Source organism: Meleagris gallopavo, chromosome 22 (assembly GCF_905368555.1).
Source record: "Meleagris gallopavo chromosome 22, MGAL_WU_HG_1.1, whole genome shotgun sequence".
Classification (NCBI taxonomy): Eukaryota; Metazoa; Chordata; class Aves; order Galliformes; family Phasianidae; genus Meleagris; species Meleagris gallopavo.
Window position 1 is genome coordinate 12,629,580 of NC_139425.1, and position 21,689 is coordinate 12,651,268.

The 21,689-nt window shown below is 46.1% G+C and overlaps 1 protein-coding gene across 5 annotated transcripts in view; it reads left to right on the forward strand.

Annotated features, from left to right (window-relative positions):
- Positions 1 to 2,072, forward strand: part of BCAS1 (brain enriched myelin associated protein 1) — a 42,486-nt gene extending 40,414 nt beyond the window's left edge. For all 5 annotated transcript variants that reach the window (XM_085241460.1, XM_085241463.1, XM_085241464.1 and 2 more), the window contains one exon: positions 1,131 to 2,072. In XM_085241460.1, coding sequence (XP_085097586.1) covers positions 1,131 to 1,205 — 75 coding nt within the window. In that variant the 3' untranslated portion in view covers positions 1,206 to 2,072. The remainder of the gene's footprint in view (positions 1 to 1,130) is intronic.
- The last annotated feature ends 19,617 nt before the right edge of the window (positions 2,073 to 21,689 follow it).

The window sequence follows — 21,689 nt, forward strand, 5'->3', positions numbered from 1 at the left end:
TGTTCAGGCAGGAGATGTTTTCAGTCCATTACAATTGCTGTCTGCTCTTCTTTATACTTAGATTTACAAAGGTGAAAAGTTGAAGGGATATCAGTGCAGTGAAGTCTAATCACTATTAAAAAAAACCCACTGATCTTATTTCTTTGAAAGGAATGAGGAAGTTGAGGTCCTTCTCTCCCCATGTGACACAGAATAGTCCCATGGTGTCTCGAAGTGATGAGTCAGGTTCCCAGTATGAAGCTGTGTGAAAGGACATTTCGTGTACGATTCTGCACAGTTCATATTGCAGGGAAGGCACATAGCCCATTTAGCACTGTCACTGCGTTTTTCTGCTCAGCCTGCAATGGTTTAGGCATGGGGCTACAAACAGAACTGCATCCATACACACTGTTAACAGCCATCTCTCAGTGTTTGTGGATCCATTTTGCTGCTGTGTTCTTGAGATTCAACGGCTTCAAGGCCAGCAAAATCAGGTCAAGGTACCTTAAACTAGAGCCAAGTTTCTATTCATTATTAGCCAAAAATTTAGTTGGCAAGCTGGATCGGTGCACTTCCTCAGCCTAAACTGGATTAGTGTCTTGATCTGGTTCCAGACCTGGAATTATATGTGTCGTGTAGAAAAGTTTTATCACTCTAACATTGTCAAATATCTGTCGTGCATGAAAGTATTTAATGCTTCTTTAACTCAGAGCAGACCAAGGCTGGCTATAATACACTATTAATCATGCTTGAGAGGCTCCCAGCATGGCTTCAATAAACCATTTAGGCCAGAGATATTTTAGTGAGAATTGGCCAAAACTGTAATAGTGAAAGTAAGCAGCAACATGTCTGTGGTATGTTGGTTCACTTCCTAAGCACAATCACTTTTTACGTTGATTGGGAAAATTATATTAAAAATATATTAAAATAATAAGCAAACTCACAGGCGGTGTTGTTCTGGGACTGCCAGGATGTGTTCATATACTAATATGAACTAAATGAGGGGTCAATTAGGAAAATCAAAGAGCAGGAATGAGAATGAGTGGGTGATGTCTACCAGCGAAGCTCTAACGTGTAATCCCTGACCTAACTGTTCTGAAATACCAAAAAAAAAAAAAGAAGCTGATACATTTCTGTATCTTATTCCACAGGGTTCCAAAAGGATGTCTGATGCTGAAGTGCAAACAGATCCAGTGTCTATCCTACCTGCTGGGAAATCCAAGTAATGAATGCACTTGGCTGTGGGAGGATGGGCAGCTCCCCGTGAGCTCACCTGCACCAGAGATGACTCATTATTTTCCTTTACGTGGCTGTCATCAAATGCCCGAGGCTCAAGCAAACGCTGGAGTATCATGTAAGGTGTATCATTTGCAGGGTTTGTTCTTTAGATGTTAGAAAGAAAATGTAAAGATCATCAAGAATGTGTAGTAGCGTATTTAAAGAAAGGTCATGCGGATGATTTTTAGTCTGTGGAAGGTAGGGAATGTAAGGTAAGAAAGTGGCAGTGAATTAAATAAATAGCAGAAAAAGTGCACGTGACAAAGGAATGCAGTTTGTGCAGCAGGGTGTGAGCAACAAATCCTCAGCTTTAGAGAGCTTTAAATTAGCCAGGAAAAGAAAATCCCCTCTGATAAATGTTATACTTAAATGTAAAAACAACCAAGTCGCCCTTTGTGGTTTTCTATAGCGCTGAAATTAGCCATAAGCCTGCAGTCCAATAGAATCGGCGGCTCTAAAGTTACGCTTCGTCTTGGTTATTAATGTAAATTACAAAGCTAAAACGCAAAGGTTTTCCGTGATTGAGGCAACTTCTCTCCTGTCCCGGCGAGGCAGGATAACAAATTTAAAGCTGTTTGAGGTTCTAATGGGAACACACGGGGGCAGCCGCGTCCCCACGCTGCCCTAACGCCAGGCTGTGCCTCCAGTCCTGCTCCTAATGTTTGGCAGATGATAGGAAGAAATACTTAGCTGCTTCCGATATTTGTTTATATTCGTACTTGTAATTAATCCTAATAAAATCAAAGCTGCCCAGGCAGCTCCCTGCTTCACGAGGCTCCTGTAATAACTGTGGTTAATAAATTTTACAGAAAACAGAGGTGTCGGTGCCTTATTCAGCCCTGGGCTCACTCAAACAAGGAGCTGTAAGCCTGATGTTTCAAGGCACATTTGTGTCTGAAAGATGCAGTACTGTACGTTATTAGCTCCTTATGATTAAATAAATAAATACTAATCCTTTTTAAGAAAAAATTAAAAGCTGCTTTAATCTCGAGACAAAATTCTTTATTTACATCCCTGTTCTCGGATGATTGACGTGACCTTTAGGTATAAATCAACACGTTGAAGCCCTGCCTGTGAAGTGAATAGCTGTCGTTATTTGAGAAAGGATTACTACAGGCAACCAAATGTGAATTCTGTAAGACCGGTGGAAGTACATTTCTAACTAGAAATGAGCCAAAGAAGAACGAGGTAAAAGAGTCATTTTTCTTCATAGGAATCACTGGAGATGGACACTATTTCTGCACTGCCCTGTGGGCTTGATGCAGACCACCAAAACTTGCCCATGCTTCTGGGTGCAGCAAGCAGAGACAAAAGGCCTTTTAGTTACAGTAGCACCTTCTGTTCTGCTCCCAGGCTCCGTGGGCTTTTAACATACAGAGATATCACCCAACAGTGACTGCTTACAGATTTCAAACCTGATTCATAGCAGAGTACTTCTGCTGCTGCATGAGACCTGGGTCTTCTTTTATGGCATCAAGAGGGAAGAACTGGGATTGTTACATCAAACACTGCAACAAAACAAAATGGTTTTAGGCTTTGGCTACGCCACAGGAGCACACAGTTTTAATTAAATCAGTGAATGCAAGGCTACGCTGTGACAATCAGCATGGTTACATGTGTGTATGAAAGAGCTAGCTGTCTGCACAGTGAATGCCAGCAGAAAAACAGAATAAGCTCTCATGCTGTAACAGTGACTTCAAGCCCCGTGTAATTGCATCTGTATTAGAACAGCACTTAATCTATTTTTAAATGAAAAAAAAAAAACCACAAGCTAATTAATTGTATTATAGGCACCATATATTATTATTACTGCATTACAGATAGTATAAATGTTATTATATTACAGATAGATCAGATCTTCTGTATAAGATAACTCTTTGCTGGTCTGTGCTTCAGGAGCAGAACTGCACTGGTTGCCATTCTGTCCTGCTGAGGCAATGAGGGCTGGTGAGATGTGCTCAGTCCCCATCCCTTGGCAGTGGGGTAACTTCAGGAATCAGGAAATCCTCTTGGCAGAAAAACAAGAAAAGCAGCAAGTTTGGCTGCGGGTGCCCCGGTGCCACGGAGCTGTTATTGCAGACGAAATAAGGGTTCTGTTGGCACTGCCTCCTGCAGAGAAATTCCTAGTTTTGTTCGATTCCTCTCTGACAACAGGAAAACGAGAGCTCTGAGGAAGCGAGTCAGCCTTCTTATAAAGCAGCGCAGGGAGCCCCAAGAGGAACTGAAGTCTTAGGAGATGCATCCCCAGTGAAGTCGAGCTTCCGCATTCCAGCGCTGTGTAAGAAAGATGAAAGTACAGCTGCTGTGTTCAGGCCCGGTAAAGCTTAACGAGTCGTTGGGAAATCAAAGCTTTGGGAAGGACTGCAATCCAAGACAAAGGAGAAGAGCGGCCAAACCAAGGCATTGCATTTAGGCTGTGCTGTCAGCAAACAGCCCCGGTTTTGTACATAAAATCTTTTGAGGGGAATTGAAGCGGATCAGACTGCTTCAGATACGCACGTGCAGAAGAGTTTTAAGGACAAAATGCAATCTCATGATGATATAAATAACCCAGGGAATGGATTTTAAATGCTGCTTTTTGTGTGTGAAGCACTCCTCTCCAGTGGATAGGCATTTACCCCCCGGCCTGCCCTCCTGCATGCAGTGCAGGGCTGAGCTGGACTGGGCCATGCTGTGTCCTAACACGTGGAGGTGAGCACCGTCACAGCAGCCTGGATGCTGTGGGTTTTCATAGCCTGAAAGCAAATCATCAGAGCTCAATTGCTTTTCTCTGGAAATCTGTCCAGATGTCTAACTTCATTTCACTTCAAGGTGGGTTCTATAGATAATTCCCAGCTAAGCTGCCCTGCACTGCCTCGTACAACACACAGCCCGCACAGAACAGTGTAATATCCGGTTTTAAACAGTCCACCCATTAATTGTATGCATAACCAGCCGCTAATTACCAGTACACACCAAATAAATAATTGCACTTCAGCAGCTAGTACTTGTTTAGTGTAAGCATCACCTACAGCCTCTCTCAAAATACATCAACAACAACAAACCACCCTTTCCAAGCATATCCTGTGCATGGCAGTGAGGCTGGAGGCTCTGAGCAACCCTTGCGGGGCTGCCCTTGGGCCCCTCGCCCTCCCTGTGCCCTCAGCCCCACTGCCTGCACGCTGGGCTGCTCACTGCCCAGGAGCCCATCTGAGCATGAGACTGTCATGCAGAGCACAGCCTCCTGGGGCACTGAGTTGCATGGTACATTACTTCTTACGGTTTTCATGTTGTCTTAGCTTTGTCTTAGCCATGCTTATATGCCCCAAAATATCATATTGGTCTGGTACCTGTGTAATACATCTTCTGAGGTTCCTTATGGGTTGCATGTCTACTGAAACTACTTGCTGAATTGTGTTTCCAAGGAGAAGATTGGCAAAGGAAGGAACACACCTGAGAGTACCTCACTCCTGTGCTGACTACTTGTTGGCCAGGCCAGGCCTGTATCCCACCTCTGTATGGTATGGAGCTGGAGCAGGAGCTGTGTTCTGTCCCTTAATGACAAAGCTGTGCTTTAGAGATAAGTGGTGAGCTGTGCTCATACTGAGAGCAGGGTCCAGGCAGGGGATGGACAGAGCTGCTGCCAGGTGGGTATATGTGGCTGTGTGTCACACTGCTAGCCCTGCACCTTGTGCTTTTACAGCACTGTGCCTACCTTTGTGCTCTTCTGTATGTAAGCATTTACAGCTGGCTTTGGGAAGGCATGCAAGAAAATCTCTGGTTTCTACTGAGAAAGGATAGCACGGCAATAAATACACACAGGGTTAGAGTGCAGAGGATTTGTGGCTGTGGGGGCTGAGCCCACTTGTGAGCACAGAGATGGAATAGCTGTAATTTCTTTATACTCATCTGAGAATATCAGTGAAGAAGCTGGATTTGCTATAGGCTCCACCTCTTCTGGATAACACACCCAAGTCTTTACTGGCAACTTCAGCAGTTTAGCAGTTCTGAGAATACAAAAACAGGAAATTCTGCACCCGCCTTGACAGAGACTTGAAGGACTAAACAGATTCCTTTAACACTGCATTTTTTATTTATTTATTTATTTATTTATTTGAGAACAAATTATCAAAAGCTTTGAAGAAAAATAATCCCTTATCAACATTCTTTGCTTTTTCTTAATCCTGCAGAGGAAGCATTAACAATTTGCTTCTAAACCGGAAAGGTACAAAGTCCAAATTCCTCCCTTATCACATCCCACTGTAATCAGGTGATGCAGCACTTGACACTGCCCCGTCACCTTGACACAGAGCAGTGGGGTCCCTTATGACCACCGCAGTTATGGAGAACAGTGAACACAAATCCTCAACACAATCCCAATCCTGAAGCAGGTAAATGTTGTAGAACAGCTCTGAGTACCCAGGGAATTCACTGATGCTGGGCACAGAAGCATTTTGGTGGTTGTTTATAACTGTGCTATAGAAAAGGACTCCATCAGAAACACGAGCCATGTAAATTTAATTCCAGTGTAACTAAATCCATACTAAGGCTTTTAGAAATATAATGACTGTTCTTGAAAAACTTTTGGGGTCCCTTCTCACACTCTCTAACTTTCAATCAATCCTACTGGTAAGCTTATGAGGGAAACCAGGCCTTGTCTCCCATAGTCTGCTGTGGTGGTGGGACACGCAGGTCCTGCAAGGGTTAAGTGCTGCCGTGGGGTGGGCCGGCACAGCTGGTGGCAGTAAAGGAGCTAAACTCTCTTTGAGAGGGATTGGGAAAGAATATAAAGGTAGCATGGCAGCTGTCCTGAGAGGGGACTGAGTGCAGAGAGGACCCAGGTAGGTGTGGTCTGTTCCCAAATGGGAGCAGATGGGCTGAGTGGGGGGTGGTTTGGTTTGTTCTGTTCTGGCGTGTGTTCAGTCTTTCGTGGGGGGTCTTATGGCCTCTTAAGGGGATGTCAGCCCTCAGTAAGCAAGCCTGCCTGGTTTTAGGTGTTCTGGAATTCGTGGTGTGGGTGGTTTGGAAAGGTTGTGGCGGTACCTTGGCTGGTTTGTGAAGGTTTTGGGGATGTTGTGCACCTGTAAGTCGGAGATGTAAGTCAGTGAGGTGATTTTGTTACGAGTTTAAACGTGGATTCAGCCACTTAACTTCAACCTGGAAACATAAACAACTCTGATCCCGGTTGATACTTTGTTAAAGGTAAATGGCTGTGCTAAAATGTAAACTTACTGATAGCCAGAAGTAGTGGGAATCCTCCTCAGAGCAATAGCAAGCCGTGCCTTTTTGTACTGGTGGTGGGGGGAGGAGGCTGTGCGTCTGTGCAGGCAGGAGCGAGGTTTGTGTGCAGCATCTCGGTGTGCGATGGCCCCCGGCACGGCTGCATCATAGCGCTGCAGGCTGTGCGTGCCGGCTAAGTGCTCCTCTGCTGTATTCTTAAGCACTTGCTGTGTTAATCCCTTCCTCGGCCCCTGTGAATTTAAAGCTCGTAGTCAGCCTTGATTGCGATTTAGAAGAGGTGCAGAAGGAACGCGCGGAGTGCCCAGGAGAAGCAGAGCAGGAAGGGTTAAGGGCAGCCTGCCTCGTCCCGTGTCGGTCCCGACAGTTGACCTGCGGTGATGTAACGCAATACGGACACGGGGGCTTGTACCAAATGTCACTTTGAAACAAAGCATGTGCTTCTAGAGAAAGTTGTTTGTTTCTCCTGAGCCCCAAATTAAGCATTCGTCATCTTGTCTCCTGTAAAGCATATTGTTGTAGCTTGGAGGAAACTGAAACTAAACCATATGTTGGAGGTGGAGGAATTTAGAGAGGATATTCTTTTTCTTTCTGACAAATCTGTGCTTCATTTTTCCAGCTTCAGGGAGGAAAAAACAGTGATTTCTGCAGACAGGGTGAAGTTGGCAGTGACTATTTTCTAGTCCGTTACACGAGAGTAGGTGCTTTCAAGTACTTGGAAACAAACATTGTACTAAAATTACAACTGCTTGCTGGCAAAACGACTTGTAAATGCCTGTATTCTAGGATAGAAGCGGTATTTAAGGCTTTGCAAAGAGTGTTCCTTAAGCGTTTTGTTCACAGATGTATCTTTGTTCTTAGAGAGTGTTTGCCAGGAATTTCCCAGGCAGCTCATGGTTATGTATGCTCCTGTTTGGGGTGCTTGGCTTCTAACTTCTCGAGGAACTTCTTATGAATGCCGATTCTTTGACAGTGAGATCTGTGACGATCGCTCTAAACTGACGCTATTAACATATTTCAACCTTCTCGTTTGTTCTGAATTTTTTCTCCCTCTTGGGCTCTTCGTAAAACCGCGATGTTATTTCCTACACAAGCTGAAAAAGCTGCTGAGCTCAGAAATGGACTTGAAGTGTTCACCAGAAACGGTGTTGTTGGTCTGGGGACGTTGTTTTTGTGTTCAGGATCAAATATGTGTATTGTGGGTTAGTCCATTGATCTAAGCATTGCTTTTAGTCTGACTTCGTCTTGACACATCTAGATGATCTCTGTCCTTCCAACAAGTGAATGGGAAGTATCAAAGTACTTCTGAAAGATCTCAGTTCTCCATTTGAGATGAGAATTACAGCCAATGAAAGTAATCCAGCCATCATTGCCAGCAAGCATCTCAGATAAATCAGAAAAGAGATCTTTAATCCAGTCGTAGTTGCAATCAGTCTTGCTGTTGGCTCTCTGTAGAGCAAAACGAGCAGGTGAAGGGCCAACGTGTGGCTGTGAAGTTTTTTTGTCTGTGCTGCTGCTGGGAGATCCCAGGCTGAGATTCCATGCTGAGTGGGGACTGGGCCACACGGGGATGGGTTGGGCTCTTCCCAACGTGATGAACAAGGAGATATAAAACACAGCTCTGTATGCATGTTTAATTTGATTGTTCTCAGTGTACATTACCTGAGACAAGGTAGGCTTAGTAACTGGACACTTCCAGCCCTGACACCCATGTTGTCACTGTTCAAGTGAGACATGTCCTCATTCGAGCAACACTGACTTTTTTTTCCCCTCTTGTTGCATTTGATACTCAACCTCCATTACCAGAACTAGTCCTGAACTGTTTATGATTTAATATCCGGCCCACGAGGAGGTTTGGCTTTGGGCCAGTTGATGAACATGACAGGAAAACCAATGCTGGGTTGTGTAAAGGATCAGCTCAAATGAGAAAGGGGAGGTATGGAAAGGGGAGGTGTTCACAGTGGAAAGACTGCAAAGAAGTTGCCCCAGAGCCCTGTGCACAACCTGTTCTCAGCAGGGAAATATAAAAAAAATAAAGTAGATAAAACTGTTCTTGATATTGAGAATGAGATTACTGCTTTTGTGTGTGTATTAGCACTGCAGCCCTTCTCACAGATGGATGCTGTTATAGAGAGTAATCAAATACCAACATGTGTTTCATACAGAAAGAGATCCAAAGCCAACTGGCTAGCAGGTTATATATATATAATTTTAATGTATATCAGAAAGGTGACCGTATTCTTAAGCTTTAGGTCAATCTGGAGGTGGTGGTTACTGAGAACCCAATCCTCACGTCAGCTTCCAGTCTAACAAATATGCAATATATTAAAAAATATGGTGCATAAACTTGAATTCACATGAGGCTTTACCACCATTTCTATGGGTTTCAGCACGTGTTAAAATAATTTACATGTGAGAAATCAAATTGCTTTTACTGTAATTGAATGATTGTAAGTCAGGGTTACCTAAACTGGACTGCAGAGTGCAGAGCAGATCTAGTAGTGAAGATCATGAATGGTGTTATTCCTCTTCCAGCATGATAAATGCTGCAGCTGTGTTCTGAGTGACTCTGGCACGTGACACTTCTGAAACTGATGTGGGACACAGTAGGGCAAAGTGACACTGCACAGATCTGCAGTGCTTACTTCAGTCTTGCAGGGAGTAATTGAACCCTGTCCACTTCTATTCAGGCTGCACAGAGCATGGCTGCTCCCTTCCCTTCCTGCCAGAAAAGCAGAGCTGTCATTTCCCTAAGTCCTTCCTCATGTGACAGCTGAATCCCATCTCCATCCAGCCCTGCTCTGGGCTTCACTTCCCCCTCACCCTTACACGCTGGGATGCTGTCATGCTCAATGTGTTCTCTTCAGTGAACCTGAGAAACCTGATGCTCTTATTGCAGGAATGAAAAGTACTTTCCTGGAATTACGTGTATTTTTAACTACCAGTATGTTAAGGTTTGCCTGTGATTTGTTTTCCTCTTTTCTTACATAGCCCCGCTGTTCTTTTGCAGCTCCTCTGTTTGTCCATAGCAGCCTTACCTTTGTTTTATTTCTTAGTCAGGACATAGATAAGATCCCATAGATTACCAAACTCGATTAAAATCTGTCCTATGCTTGTATATGACACCATTTTTTGATCCTGCAAATTCATCCAATGTCAGCACCAGTAGAATCCTACAAAGCACTTTTTTAACAGGGCAAGAATGAGTTGCTCTGTCCAAAAATGACAGTCTGAAACAGATTTTTCCATGAACAACTTTGTCAATGTGTGCGTGCATGTACGCACAGCGTCCCAGCATTCCTGGGACCTCATGGATTAAGTTCCTATAAGCACTACGTGATATAACTTCTTCCAGGGCCAGATTCGTGTGGTAATGTCACTGTTGCACAACTGATTATTATTATTATTATTTTATCAGCTTTAAAAACAAGGCGTTAAGTAGGGAATACTCAAAAGTTCCCGGCTGTACCTCCCTCAACACGTGTGTGATGTTAAGAAGGGGGGGCGGTGCTGTGTGCCAGCAGCAGTGCGGTCACAGCGAAGTGCCCTCAGCTCAGCCCCCCCGCGCCGAGGCCGCTCCCCCACCAGCCGCCGCGTTCCGGCCGCGCGTTTTCCTCCCGTGCCGCTGGAGGGCTCCTGGCTTCAGCTCTCGGATGTTTCTCTCTCTGGAAGCGCTCCGAGCTGCTCTGGCAGTTTTTTATTGTTGGTGGTGGTGTTTTTTTTTTTTTTTTTTTTTTTTCTCTCCAGGTCCCATTCATAGAAACCGAGAGGCTAAAAGCAGAAACGGGCGAAGCCTGCGTGACCGGCACAGGGAGCGGTGCCTGCGGGGCCGCCGTGTCGGTGGGCTCCAAGCCGTGCTGTCCTTTGGAGGCTCTTTTCTCTCTGTGGGGCGGGCACTGAAAGCTTCCCCCCCGAATCTCCCGGAGCGATTTCACCCCAGCGATGCTCCGCTCAGTTGCGCTCCCCGGGCCGGGCGGCAGCGCGCAGCTCCGCGCCTGTGGCTTCCTTCTCTGTGCGCTCCTTTCTGGGTATTCATCACATACATTTCACATTTTATTTATGTACTGTGTGTTTGTTTGATTTCCCCTCTGTGATTCATTACTCAGATATTGTGCCCTGTAACTTCTGTTCGGAGGTGCTCTAACCCTACGTCCCTACACGGAGAATAAAATACCATCGCGGTGTGGTTTCGTTCTGCATGTTCGGATCGATAGAGCTCCCGCTCGGGGCAGCACCGAGCTTCACCTGCAGCCTTGGGGGACCCCGCGGGGCTCAGCGCTGAGCCCTCCGAGCGGGGCGGGCAACCCGGGGGGAGCAGGGAGATGAGGAGCCGAAGGGGGCAATGAGAGCTTTGGAGGCTTCGTCTATTTCAAAACCAAATGTATTTAAGCCCGAAAAAAATAATAACGTACCTTAAATGGGCAACGGTGCATATTTTAACAAGAGCGTTAAATAAGCACCGCAGAAATGCCGTTAAAAATAAAAAGAATAAAAGAGAATTAGTGCCTTATGTATATGAAAAGATGCATTCTCCGCTCCTTTCTCTCTTTCTCTTTCAAATGCAGAAGAAACAAAAAGGTCAAGAGAGATTTGGCCGACACCGTAACACGGAAGTCGCTCTGTGTGCTATTGTGGAAGTGGGATTGTTCTTCTCTTACTGCCCTGTTCGTATTAAGGATGAAATAAAGGCAATGCTAATGGCGAGAGGGGGGTGAAGCCCTGCTGGGGCGGATGGCTGTTGGAGGGGAGACGCGCTTACCTGTATGCCCTCCCCTTCCCCCCCCCCCCCCGCACTGCTCGGCGGGCGCCCTGCGTTGTTTGCTCTCACCACAACCTGCTCGGAGAGCATCTATCGGTTTTCTGCTCGAGACCTTCAGATCCTGATGTAAACCTTTCCCACCGCTGCCATCTAACTGAGCAAGCTGCCGGCCAGTAGAAGTGACAAAGGATGCCTGGCATGAAAGTGCTGATGGTGGCTGGCAAGTGCTCGAGATTAAGCCAGGTCCACTGGTTTGTCACATGTGCAGCTGCACCGCTGGGTCTGTGTTTTTGGTTCATGCATCAGATAACTGTGTAACTGCCTACTGAGATAATTAATTGCCAGATTATGCGCATGATTAATTAAATACCGTATTGCAATGGTAACCGTGTGAGTGAGGTAGGAGTGCAGCCGTACCTGTCGCGACTGGCTGAGCATCCCCAGGGAGCCGAGTTGTTAACGAGAGCCTCGCACGGCCCGGGGCGGTGGGGATCCCTTGTGGGACACCTGAGTGGAAGAGCCATCGTGGCTGTTAGAAGGATGTTCTCCTGCACCGGCCCTGTGCTTGTTGAGCTCCCTCCCCTGAAACGAAGCCTGGGAGGAATCTCCCGGCATTGCCTGTATTATTTCGAATGCAAACTTAGCTGGGTTTGACGAGCATACTTAGCAGGACCAGTTACAGAGCGTGCATTATCCTTTAACCCTTTTGACATAAAAGAAAACTGATTTCCCACTTTCCCTATACGTGGGAGGAGGCACTGGCTGTGTGAAGCTGCAGTCGTTGACACAACGGGGTTCTGCTTTGTGGCTGCAGTTCTTAGGAACCATGGCATTTCCTGAGACTGAAAATGGTGAAACGCTTCTAAAACTGATTAATACGAATTTCAGTTTAATAATGGGAAAAAAAGCGTATTCTGAACCCTCTCTTTGCAGATAGGGAACGGCTCTTACACGAGGGCTGTCTGAAGTTGCCGGTAGTCAGTGTCAGCGCTCTGGTTCAGGCAATGTGAGTCACGGACCCGGATCGAATCGTTGTGTAAATGAGGCGAATGTTCGGGTCCTTGGGCTGGCTCTGACGGGCACCACATTGTGCTGTGATTTCTTTGGTGATAAGAATGAGTATTTAAGCCTGTTGGCTGAAGCAATTAGCAGGCTGTCCTTTAATCACGACTTGCAGGTTAAAACAGAAGTTATGGGGAGGGGGCGGACGCCTAGATAAGAGCAAGAAAATATTATTTTTGAGGCCCTTCTGTTTACAACTGCCGTGTTTTCATCCTTGAGAAGCTTGGTATCTATTGGTGTATGTATTTCTGACTCTGTGCGCGTTTGAAACGTGTGATGGAGAGAAGCCTCTGAGTTAGCAGAGCCCCAGAGTGCTTTTGTTTGTTTGTTTTTACACAGCCGCTGCCTTTGTCTTCTGGGACTTTGATCTTCAAGGGAACCCACAAATATTCCAAAAAGAAATGTTAGTTAGAAACGTTAGTTCTCAGACTCAGAATGCAGCTGGATTCTGAATATCACTGACATGGAGCTGCTGCTGTTGTGCTGGAGGTGTGCTGTCCCCTCTCTGCAGAGCTTGGCAGCCTCTGAGTGTTCCACAGGCAGTAATGAAAAGGATGTTTTCCTGGGAAGCCGTGTGCTCTGCATTCTGCCCCTGCAGCAACTCTTCCTATCCCACCAGAAGCACCTCTGTGTTCTCTCGAACGCAGCAATGAACATAGATGTGCAGTTGTTGTTTTCAGTCTTTCTGCTTGGATGCCTCTGCTTTGGTCTGCTTGTGAAGGAGGGCTCTGTTTCGGGGCTTATCTGGAAGGAGGAGAAAAACAATGTGTCAGTTGGTCCAGTAATGATCTTTGCATTTCCTTATGGCTTTGCCAGGCATCGGTGAGGGTGGGATAACCTGCTCAGCTATTTCTATTGCCTGACTGCCAAACCCATGGTTTCTGCCGTGCAATTGCTGTAACGTGGTCGCCTTCATGGAAGAAGTGGGGTGGCTTTCCTCCAGCACTGGAGCTCTGAGCAAGCTTTGTTGTGGGATGCTCAGGGGATGAGGAGCTTCATGGATGAATGTGAGCTGCAGCTCCTGCATGAGGTGGTGGCTGCCTGTGGGGCAGGGATGCATTTTCCCAGCTGCCCAAATCCCTGCATTGCCTGTTGCTGGCACAGCTGGTCCCAAACCTGCTTCAGGCAATGTGACCCAGGTTGATAGAAAGCACCCATGTTTGATTGCTTACATTCATTGATTTCAGGCCGAGTGACCCAGCCATAACAATCAGCTCACCAGCAAACTCAGAGCAGCAAGGAGCAGCTGGGTGGGCATGGAGACTTGTTTATGGTGCTAAACTCCTTCCAGTTCTCCTCAGGGAAATGTCCCTGCACTGTGTATGATGGGGAGCATCAGTGGGGTGAGTGTGGGCAGCTGCACAGGTTGGCTTCGTGTGCTGCCTCGTCCTGTAGCCACTGTGGTGAACACAGCAGCAAGACCTATCGCAGGGAGGGCTGGGTGTGTTTTCAGATGGTTCTTTTCTGACCAGAACCACACTACAGTGAATGAAAACTTGAAACAAAAAAGCATAAAGAAATGCACATTGCATGCTGATATGCAGTGTCGGGTCAAATGTTTGCAGGGCTGTCGGGACTTGCTAGGAGTCAAAAACAAAACAAAAGAAACCACACACTCCTTCACATCTGCCACTGCCTGACACGCTGCACAGTGTCTCCTTGCTTCTAATAAAGATCACACAGCAGCTAAAACTCTATCAAAACTTAAAGGCCAAATAAATTCAGCACTTAACCTCCGAGGACCCGTGCCCTGTTTTATTGGCACGTGGAGTGGAGGCAGTGTGGTGAATGCTTGTGAAATGCAGCTTCCCACGTGCACCAGTGCTGCTCAAAAGTCTCGCTGCAGATTTTCAGAAGAGATATCTGCGTTCTTAGAAAGAGCACATCTCTGCTCTGAGAAATCACTTATTTCAGGCTTGCTGATAAAGCTCCTCAGAGAGAGCCCTGACAGGACAATCTCCCAAGTGCAGCTTGGGATGCAGGATGTGAGGTGTGGAGTGGCTTATTGGGACCCAGAAATCAATATTTTGCAGGCAGGACAATTCATTCCATTTTGAAGCAGCAACTGCAGTTTCTTCTTCTAGGACCACCAAGTGAAAATGGAATCAAGTCAAATACTCTAATCCTGCACTGAGGCATGCAGGGAGATTCGGGAATCTATACCCGACCCTTGTGGAGCTGCTGATAAGCCATCCCAGGCTGCTGTGCTGGGAGCCATTGCTGCTTTTGTGGACACAGAGAGGCTGCTTTGATTTCCATGCAGAAGTGATGTGCTGAAGAGTGAGACTCACAGTACCTGGAGTAGGGGAGTGGTATTTATAACACCAGTGAGGGTCAGGTTTGGGTTTTGAATGAGACTGGACTGAACGAAACAAGTAACCCAAATCTGAACTGTGGGAGGCTCAACATATTCATCACTCGAAGTATTGCTCAGTGTGGCTCACTGAAAGAAATACTGAAATGCCTTAAGCCTTGAGTGGTCTGTTTAGACAAAAAGAAAGGAGATAAAACAAGCCACTTACAAATTTGATCACAGCCATCACAAATTATCTAATTTAACTCCTTTTTGTTTCTAAACCACCTGATTCAAATCTATTCGTTCGCAGTGATTCATCGCACAGCTTGTGCAAACAAACCCTGTCCTGTGATTGCTCTGCAGACGGTGCAGGAAGAGATTCAGCTTTGTTCAGTGTTGGTCACATGATGGGTCACAAGTCACACTCTGTTATGGCTATTTCCCATTCGGTGGTTTGATGGCAGGTCTTGCAGTCATCTCATCAATTAACATTAAGTTTTTTTTTAAAAAAAAAGCTGTTCAGAACTGTCCTAAGAACACTTTTACTTGTGACTGTTCTACCAAGCCAGCACTGCATCAGGGCTCACGGTGCAGCTGCTTTTCTTCAGTGCTCTTCAACACAAAGATGCATCAATCTTGGTTCTCTGCTGTTATACTTCTTGTTTTTTTTTCTTTTCTTTTGGCAGTGCTTACAGTGTTCATTTAATGCATGAGCACAAACTGTCTGCAACTGCGTGCACAAATGATGGCACAGTGCATGGCCAGCACACAGACTGATGGCTTTCAGAGATGCCTTGGAAACACTGCAGAATGCACCTCTCCATTGCAGTTGTGGTCCCAGCATTGTTGACTAATAGTAATTGAGAAAACCACAACAAATAATGATATAAAAAGAATTAGTACAAGTGAATTGTGCTGCCACTTTGGCCATTTAAACAGGGGGAGTTACCTGGGAGTGTAAGAACATCACAAACCTCGCTGGCAACGTGGGACTCCCAGGGCTATTTTGCTGACTAGATTGGGTTTATAAAACACAAATATAACAACATTTTGGTGTCGTGACGTACGAGCAGGCTCTGAGTGTGGATGAGACTGTTAATCTTCATTCAGCAGTTTTTACTTGGAGATTTTCAGTGCAATTTTTTTTTTATTATGAGTTTTAGTTTTAGAAGGATTTCTGCTTGGGTCATTGCTCCTCTCACTCTCCTGTTATTTCAGCATTTGTCTGTGCTCTGGAGGGGTGCTGCTTGGACATGGCTCAGTGGGGAAATCTTGGTTGGGCTGGGTGATGTTGGAGATGCTCTCCAACCTTGGTGATTCCTTGATTCCATGTGGGAAGAATGACTGCTATAATTCATGTGTCATAAAGCTTTGCTTTTGGATGAAAATGTTGTTCTGGGGACCAAACTGTGCAGTGCTGCCCAAGGGGAGAGCGTGTGTCAGGCTTCAGGAGAGCCCTTCCTGCTTCGGGAGCACACGTCTGGAGTAAGCAAGCCTTGTGCTCACAGGGAAGTTGGGCTGATGCTGTTTTGGTTTCGCTTTGGTTATCTGCTGGGCTGTGCTTTCAGAGCAGCAGGGACAGGAGCTGCCTGGAGGCAGGAGGTTTTCAGCGTGCCTCAGAGCTAAGAGTTAAGGCTTGGTTTTAGTTCTAAAGCTCTGGTTCAGGGTTATAACCGTTGTGCAAATGAGGTCTCAGCTTTTTCACGTTCCTCTCCAAGCAGAGCTCTTCTCAGTTGGATTTGTATGACTTTAAAATTAGTTCGTGACTCATTTTTTTTTTTCCAGAGTCTCTGATAGTGATTTGATTTAGCACGTTCATGGTTTATGTGAAATTATTCATTCTGCAATTGGCCCTATGTGAGCCAATAAATCACCCCTTCCAAGCTGTCAGTTTTGGGAGTGGAGTTAAGGCTGAGGGAGGACTAAGCAGGGAGTGCAGAAGGGATGGGATGGTGAGTTCTGCCAATGCTGGGGGGCTGCTGTGGGAGTGCATGGGCTGCAGCCCCGCATTGCTGCGCGGTGCCACTTGCCATTCTAACGGCTGGGCACCTCGTAAAGCGTGAGGGCGACTGGAAGAGCAGGGAATAGGAAATGCCCACAGAATAGAGAGCGCAGGGAAGTAAAACCCTGGCAGACCTGGAGCCAAGTGGATGAGGATGCGGGGCTGCAGTCGCTGGGGGGAGCGGAGCGGCTTCTCTCACTTCTCAAAGAGTTCAGTTTGCTTTACTCTCGCTGGTGGGAGTGATGTGATCACAAATGTAGCACCGAGATGCACAGCCCCATTCTGCAGTTACGCATCACATGGCCAAAAAAAGAAAAGCATTCTTTCTGCCCACAAAGCCTTTTTTTTTTTTTTTTCCCCTCTCTTCTTTTTCAAACATTTCGTTGTCAATTAAAAACTGCAGATTTTTTTTTTTTTTTTTTTTTTTTTTTTCAGATGGTTGGGAAATGCAGTTTTCCAGAGGGTGGGAGGAGAAGCAAACTTGGCAGGCTGGGGGAGGGGAGGGACAACAAAGCACTTATTCTTCCCTTTCCCCTCCCCCAGCAGAGAGGGAAGCAGAAGAGCAGTAGAAGTGGGAAGAAGAAAGGAATTAAATCGTAAAGAAAACTGGAAAGTGGAGTAAGGAAAGAGATTTAAAGGGAAACTGTGCACTTTTTAGCAAATCTTTGGAATGAGAGCTAAAGTCTGGGAGAAACCGAAAACTCCAGCCCGAGCAAGCCATCGGCTTTATGTTTAAGCACGTGCACCATCCTGCTGCTATTAGTTTAGTTCCTCTGATTTATTCCAATCAAAGGTCTGGCCTGAAGGTCTTGGATAAAGTAGAGGTGAGCACATTTGGGTAACGTCTTCACTGCACACATATCGGGGGGGTGGATAACTCAGAGTTTCACCGAAATGTTTCATAACCTTTAAGCTGGGTGTGTACTGCTTCAATAAGGGAAAAGCAGTGCCGGGATGAGTTAAGCTTTGTGTTGCATGCCACTTTGTGAGGATTAGTCCAACCACCTGTTACTAAAACACGAAACTCAATCAGAAAAGCAATTACATGCATTTCCAGATGAGCCCAGAAAGGCACACCTTGGCTGGAATAGCTATGCAGTCAAGACAATTTTCATAGAAGTATCAGCTTTTGTCTTTCAGCTCGCTGTACACCAGCCCTGCATTTCTGTGCGGTCACACACACACACACACACACACGTGCACTCACAGAGAGCCCACTGCTCAGTGAGGCTCTGTTTGATCACAGTTGCGCTGCTCAGGCTTTAGATAAGCAAAGATAAGCAATGTATACATTACATGCTTGAAAGCATATGCCTTTCCCATTGTGGATGTATGCATGATGTGAGCAAAGGATATTCAGCACTGACTGTCCCAGTGACCGGCTGGAGAGTCTTTCCTGGCAGATTCTTGTCCTTTAAACCTTGAGCTCAGATTCAGAAATCTTGCTGCTTTTTTTTTTTTTCTTTTTTCATCTTTTAATCACTCCCAGCTACAGCTGGCTGGAAAAGCAGGGTTTCCAGTTTGCAAAAAATAGGTGTTTGTTTGGTTTTGCTTTCTTTGAACACGCTGCTTGTCCTGGGATGATGGGTTTTCCAACCCCCCCACCAAGTGGGACCCCTGTGTGCCATTGTGAGAGCAGTGCTGAGTCTGGTGGGGGGCAGAGCCTCAGGGACAGCCTGGGCTGGGCCCAGGGCTCCCTCAGCCCACGATGAGGTCAGCAATGCATTGCAGGCTCAGTGAGACTGCTCAACACAACCTGGTCTGGTCCAAAAAATTCTGACCGGTCTTACTGTTGAGTAACTTCTCTCATATCAGCTGGGAGAGCAAAAGGCATTCTTGGGACAGGAAATGGCTGATAATGCATGTCTGAGGTGCTCCCACTGGGATTAATAAGAGCACATAAATATTTCTAACAAAAGCTAGTTGGCCCTGAAGTAGATTTGGAGACAGCATTCAGTTCAGAATGGAATCCAGCCTGACGATACCAGATTTGTACCTGGGCCTGGATTTCTGTTCTGGGAACTGTGAAAGCAGATCCTGCTTGACCTGCTATGGATGCAGCTCCATAATACTGCTTCTGAAAACTAGAACTGGGAAAGTTCCTCCTTCCTTCTTCCTCATTACAGGGCAGAATACGGAGTTTTTGACTCTGACCTGTACAACAGAACTGCCTGTTTCATTGCTGTGTTTGCAAACAGCCTGAGAGCCTTTGTTCAGGAGCTCAGCAGCTGTGGCAGGAGGTAGGGCTGTGAGAAGGCAGCGATGCCTTTCCCTGTGCTCACTGTGCTGATCATGAGCCGATGGTTTGCTTCCTATTGGGCTGCAAGGAGTCTGTTCTGCTCCCCTTTTATTTCCTCGGCAGCGCAGGTTTGGGTTAAAAGAGGAAATAAAAATGTGTGGCCACCCCTCTCTGAAAACCAGACCTTAGCTCCCGGTGGTTCTTTTCCTTTCTAAACATGGGCAAGATTAAAAATAAAGAAGTGTCAGTGTGCTAATGTTTCAGTTTCTAATCGGTTCACAAATGGCAGGAAATTAACTGGCTTTTCATGAACATCTGTTCCACTTCTGGTTTGAAAGGTTGGAGGCAAATGCTATCTGTCAAATGTAACAGTGAGCATTGCTAAGAAATACTCTTCAACTTCCACGTGTGAGCCCTCCCGTTTCCCAATTAGCCATTCAAAATAAGTACATTGTAGACAAATGCTTTGTTTTCTTTTCATGTTCTGGGGGAGCTCGTAAATGCTGCTAGTGAAAGGGGCGATGAACTGCCTCAAAATATGGATGGGGGTGTAGTGGTGACTGCCATCCTGCTGTGCTGTGCACCTGCTGGGTATGCCAAGGGCAGAACAGAGCCCAGGTAGAATGCTCCTTTCTGAAGAAGCAGCTCAGGAGACAAAGTCTTTTTTGCTGCTATTACTTATTTTTAAGAGACTTAAGGTCTTGTTGCTGCAGCAACAGTTTCTATGGGAATGTCACCTCAAATAATTTTATTTAATTCACCTTTTGGTGCCCATCGTTCCCATACAGCCAGGTTCTCCAGGCTGAAGCAATAGTACCCCACGGGGTAGGTGTAGCTCATTTTCCTGATGTTGGCAGGAAAGGATGACTATCTAACCTCCAGCCATTAGTTTGTGCCACAGGAGAGGACTCTGCTGGCACCGCTGGAAAATGCCTGCATGTGACACTGGTGTGCTTTCCTTGCTCCTGATACTGCATGCTACATGTTGCCTCCCCATTTAAAAACTAAAAAATCCAGAGTTTCTTGTTCACTGCTGTCAAGTGAGAGGGAATTCACAAGCCTGAAATCACACAGTTTGTAGCAGCCGTGCTGTTCTTGGCTCCTTGCAGACCAGGACATGAAATTCTGGATCCACACCAGGATATCTATGTTGTACACCCATGGCACTGATTGCTCCTAAAGTTGGGTTCAGAGAAAAGTTGCTCTGAAAAACAGAAGTAAAACTCAAGCAATGCTCAGAGTAGACTGCTGAGTTGTGAGTAATGGCTGAAACAGAATGACAGCCCAGGTAGTGCAGCAAGTGGTCAAAACCCACCCAAAGCTTCCTGGATTCTCCTGTGGGGTCCAGAGTGGAGAACATTAATCAGAAGAGACAGGAGAATCTGTAACCAGACAGGTTTGGCCATTACACAAGAATACCATGCAAACATGAAACTAGAGGAGAAGATCTTTATCAGCACCCAGCATACAAAACCATACAGAAGGGAAACTCAAACAGCATTATGTGCTGCGGTACTGTGATACAACTGCAGCTTGTTTGTTCTCATTGTGGGCAAATTACTGACACTATGCTGAATGTTCAGTGAAAGTCCCTGTCTTAGTCCACTTGCTCGGCATCTTTTCCCACTACTCTGTTTGAAATGGTATTTAGGAGAGGCTTAGTTTTGGTTCTCTGCTGTATAAAGCTCCACAGTTTTCTCTTACATTCAGTTTCCTTTCAGGCCTCCCCATGGTGTGCTGCCGCCTAACTGCTCCCTTCCTCACTACTTTAAGATGCTGTATGAGGAGTGTGCACATTTATTTTATCTGTGGGTACAAACAGAAATTAATAGATAAGTTTCTTCCTTTGATTTATGTGGAAATTAGGCTTTTAAAATGACCAGAACTTTATGAACAGCCTAAATAGATTCCAAAACCTTCAGAATTAATATCATTTAAAATAAAAAGAATAAGATTCTGAGTAATGCTGCTCTTAATCACAGTGAAGTCGGTGCTGCTCTGCAGTGCTGTAAGGAGAGCTCATCAAGGGAAGAAGGATGTTCTGATATTTCATGGTGGAGCATCTGCGTGTAGGTAGCTTAAACTACCTCTATTGTTGACTCTTCTTTCTAATTCTGCCCTGGTGAGAGGCTGATCCTATCTGTGAGAGTGCCTTTCTGATTTACCTTTCACCTTTTTGCTCTCCAGTATCTTCATCCATGACACGGACGGTGGGTTGGGGGCACCCTCAGCAGATTTGCAATGGCCCTGAGCTCAGTGGTGTGGAGTGATTCCAGGCTTGGGAAGCCCCTCTCACTGTTGTGATAGGACAAGGGGAAATGACAGCTAGCGAAGGGGAGATTTAGACTGGGTGTATGGAACAAACTCTGTGTGCTGAGGGCTGTGAGGCACTGCACAGCATGGCTGGGAGGAGGCAGTGCCCCATCCTGCAGGCAGGGATCAGCTCTGAGCATCGGGTGGAGCTGGGGGTGGCCCTGCTCACTGTGAGGAGTTGGATTAATGACCCCTAAAGGTCTCTTCCAACTCAAACCATTCTATGGCTTACTCAGCTCTTGTTCACACCCGCTATCATCTAACGACTGCGGCTGGCTGCAGAGTGGGATAGCTGAACAAAAAGTATTTCATGTTTATTTCCATCCAGCTAACCCCAAGACAGGAATCTAACTGCTGTGCTGCAGCAGGGACTCAGCCTGCTGGGGGAGACTTGATGTGGAAATCCTGTGATGGAAGGACTTTTCTCCCTGGCAGAGGGCAGTCTGAAATGGGCACACAGTGCTGGGTTCACAGGGCTCTTCCTTTAGCTGTCAGAGGGCATTAAAAACTACACATTGCACTGCTGGGGAATTATATACCCTTA